The sequence below is a fragment of the Contarinia nasturtii genome, unplaced genomic scaffold (assembly GCF_009176525.2).
Source record: "Contarinia nasturtii isolate CC-2019 unplaced genomic scaffold, AAFC_CNas_1.1 Cnas_scaffold_4213, whole genome shotgun sequence".
Taxonomy (NCBI): Eukaryota; Metazoa; Arthropoda; class Insecta; order Diptera; family Cecidomyiidae; genus Contarinia; species Contarinia nasturtii.
In genome coordinates, this window is record NW_022201508.1 from 1 (window position 1) to 3,761 (window position 3,761).

The following is a 3,761-nucleotide window of genomic DNA, read 5'->3' on the forward strand; positions in this document are numbered from 1 at the left end:
AATTATTTCTATTTTCAAAATAAAAATAAAATTGTGATGTGAAAAAAAGAATTTCTTTGATTTTAATTCCGTCACCGTGGGAGTATAATGAGTCATTGCTAATGACAGTTAGTCAATTATTTGCTATTCTGTGAAAAATTATATGAAAAAAAACATAATATAAAAAACGACAAATGAAGAACGATTTAAGAAAGTATAATCCGAGACAACTAATGACTGATAAGAGTTTTTATCTGTTCAATACCAAATTATTATAATTCCTCTAATATACGTGCTATCATCACAAATGACCAATCAACTAATACATCGACGGCTTGATAGCAGAATGTTATCTGAGCATTAATTACAAAAAAAAAAAGAAATAAATCAAAGATATGAAAATGTTAATTGTGTTGTCCTTGAGTACATATAAAATAGAAGTATTTATAAAATAAAAGTTATGACTGAATCATTTCAGTTGGAATCTGTGATTCACTTATTCAATATTGATTTTTATAAAACACCGCACTGAATTCCAAACTTATTCCAATTATATTTTACTAAGTCAACAAAAAATGGTATCCGTGTCCACGCCGAAGATTATGTTGTGTTTGTTGGGGATCATAATTTTGTTCTCGAATCAAGCGTCCGGTGTTAGCGATCAAACCGAATGGAAAGTTGATTACGATAACCATATTTGCATGCAATTGCAGGTTGGAGAACGAAAAGATCTAACATTTAAAATCATAAATTTGGATAAAGCGGCTTTGGTGAAATCCGCAGCAGTTATTCGTTTAGTTAGTAACAACACTAAAGTGGTGAAAATATCAAAAGAAATTCCCGCAAATGACATTGAAAACAACAGTTATGAAGGCCAAATCACACTCAATCCAACTTATATTGGAAATACTTATATCTACGTCGAAATCGATTATACTCGCGACCGAAGAACTGAATATTCAGAAAAATATTTATACGTTGAAGTGTATCGACGATCCTTCCACTTGTTCAATCCATATATTTCACATATTATAAATATCGTTGTGTTTTTTATTCTGGGAATGGTTTTAGATTCGAAAAAGTTGCTAGAAATTTTGAGAAAACCAATTGGACCCGCGTGCATATTATTCGTGAAATTTCTATTCGCCACGGTAAGTTTAAATTGATGCTATTTAAAATGATTTTATTTAAAACATAATTTTTTTTTATTAAAATATTTTTTGCAAAACAAGTTCGGTGTGGCGTTGTACTTGTTTCTATTCCCAGCTTCTGGTCTGAATCAATTTTTATTCATTCTATTCTTCGATGGAATAACAAATATTGTGATCATCCGACATTATTTCGTCTGGGCAGTCATCTTGAAGGGAAATATGGAATTATCTTCGTTGACAAATGTGATTAATATTGCGTTGAGCATTGGTGAGCTAGAGCCAAGTAAAACTCAAATGGAACTCTTTTAAATTTCCTTCAATTTTCAGGTGCTGGAAACATACTATTATTATTTCTCAAATATTCACCACCCGAAATGGAAGTTTTCGCTGAATTATGCAAAGATAGTTTTTTCTATATATTTGTTCCTTTATGCGTTGGTTTTGGTGTTGGTTATTTGATTACGCAACATATTTCACATTTGACCAATATCATCAAGTTCTTGTTGGAAGTAGTCTTTTCACCAATTTTAATTGTGGTCAGTACCTGCGTTCATCTAACAGACGGTTTAGACTTATACGTATACAGAATGTTTATGGTTAAGGTAAGTTTTGGCTTCAATTTACAATTTTATTTTATTTAATCTTAAACAATTATTTAATTTTATTGGCCTTGATCATCAAAATTAAAATACAATTTCAGTCGCTTCTGATTGGTTTCATCTGGCCATTCCTAATATATTGCGCCTCATTGTTGATAACACGACTGATGAAATTTGAACCAAAAGACCGAAGATCAATCACAGTTGAAGTAATCATTGCAAATCTTTTGTGCGGTAAATGGATTTCTTCTTTTATTATATGGAGAAGTCCAGTGGGCGACCATGAATTGGCTGATCAATTATACCCGGCAATGTTTGGTATGACATTCATGATATTGACTGCACATTGCATTTGGATTTATGTCGAAGGACAGCAGAAACCCAGCAAAATTCAATACCCAAGGCTATGAATCACCATCAAAAATAACTTTTGATTAGTAACACTGCACAAAATGTTTCCTATTGTTATCAATAAAATGACAATATACAGAATTAAAAAAAAACTGTTTAATTGTTTCAATATCATCAAAATTTGTGATGTTTGGTGCTAATGCTCACTTTTATTTTGACATACTTGAAGACATACTTGTCGAGATAATGTTTTCCACCTCAAATCCGGTAAACAACTGTATAAGGTACCCGAATAGAGCTCATGTTATATAGAACACATAATGTTCATAGAGCATGTTCATTAATTCATGCGATCTGATATGGTGCGCTGTTTTCAAAATGTCATACATACTCTAAGTGCTTGGACATTCCCCTTGGTTATCATATTGTATTATGTTATCAAAGCTAATCACACTTCTAATCTCATTCATTTTTTTGTTATAAAAATGTGATATTTGTTAGATGTAAAAGGTTTTAATTGATTTTTTTCTGTTGAGACCTGTGCTTCGCTTATAATATAATTTTATTTTTTAGTCACCACATTCAATTTCGACTAAAATGAAATTCGTGTCGAAGGATTCAAAAATTATAACGTGTTTCTTGGGAGCACTATTTTTCCTCTCAAATCAACTATCGTGCGTTGATGGACAAATTGAGTGGACGGTTGATTACGGAATTAGTGATGACTTCTTCGGTTTGCCTATGATGCATAAAGATGTCACCTACTTGAATTTACAAATCCGAAATCTAAATAAAACGGCGTTGATAGAATCCAGAGCAATTATTCATTTAGTTAGCAGCAACACCGATGTAGTGAAAGTATCAAAACAAATTTCTGCGCTTGAAATTGAAAACAACAGTTATGAAGGACCAATCATACTTAACCCGATTTTTTTTGGTAAAGCGAAAATCTATGTCGAAATTGATTATATTCGTGAAGAAAGGAAAGAACAGTCGCTGGAAAAACTGGAAGTTTATGTGTATCGGCGATCATTTGAAATAATCTCGAGTAGAGTAACTCAATTTATTAATTTCCTTATATTTTTCGTTTTGGGATGTATTTTGGATTCCGAAAACATGGTACAAGTATTGAAAAAACCAATTGGACGCACTTGCATATTATCTACAGAAACTCTTTTTGCCACGGTGAGCTAGCTAAAATTGGTCCCATTTGAATTAAAACACAATTTAATCAATTTTTTTGTGATTTTTTTAAAACAAGTCTAGTTTGGTGTTATTCTTCTCTCTGTTCCGTGATTATGATGCAAAGCAATATTTATATGATACATATTTTGATGGAATAGTAGGTAATTGGATCATGAGACATTTTATTGTCTGGACATTGATTTTAAAAGGAAATACGGAATTAACTACATTGACGAGCATAATTAACATTGTGCTAAGCATTGGTTAGTTGAATTCAGGCATCTCTATTTATATTTTTCAGTCGATTTCAATTATTTTGTCAGGTATTGGACACATATACTTTTTGACTGGGCAACGTATTTTCAGCGATTTTAGCTTTATTGACGATGAATTAAAAGATATCTATGAACTTTATAAAGCAAGTGTTTGGATTATAATTTTTCCTGTATGTGTTGGATTTGGTGTTAGTTTTTTAACTAAGCGCTGTATCCCCGGT

General features: G+C 31.6%; 1 protein-coding gene across 1 annotated transcript; it reads left to right on the plus strand.

Annotated features, from left to right (window-relative positions):
- Positions 1-467: 467 nt before the first annotated feature.
- LOC116350511 lies at positions 468-2,179 on the plus strand. Its single transcript, XM_031782310.1, has 4 exons — positions 468-1,130; positions 1,212-1,398; positions 1,458-1,732; positions 1,831-2,179. The coding sequence occupies exons 1-4, from the start codon at positions 555-557 to the stop codon at positions 2,137-2,139; spliced, it is 1,347 nt and encodes a 448-aa protein (XP_031638170.1). The 5' UTR covers positions 468-554; the 3' UTR covers positions 2,140-2,179.
- Positions 2,180-3,761: the final 1,582 nt, after the last annotated feature.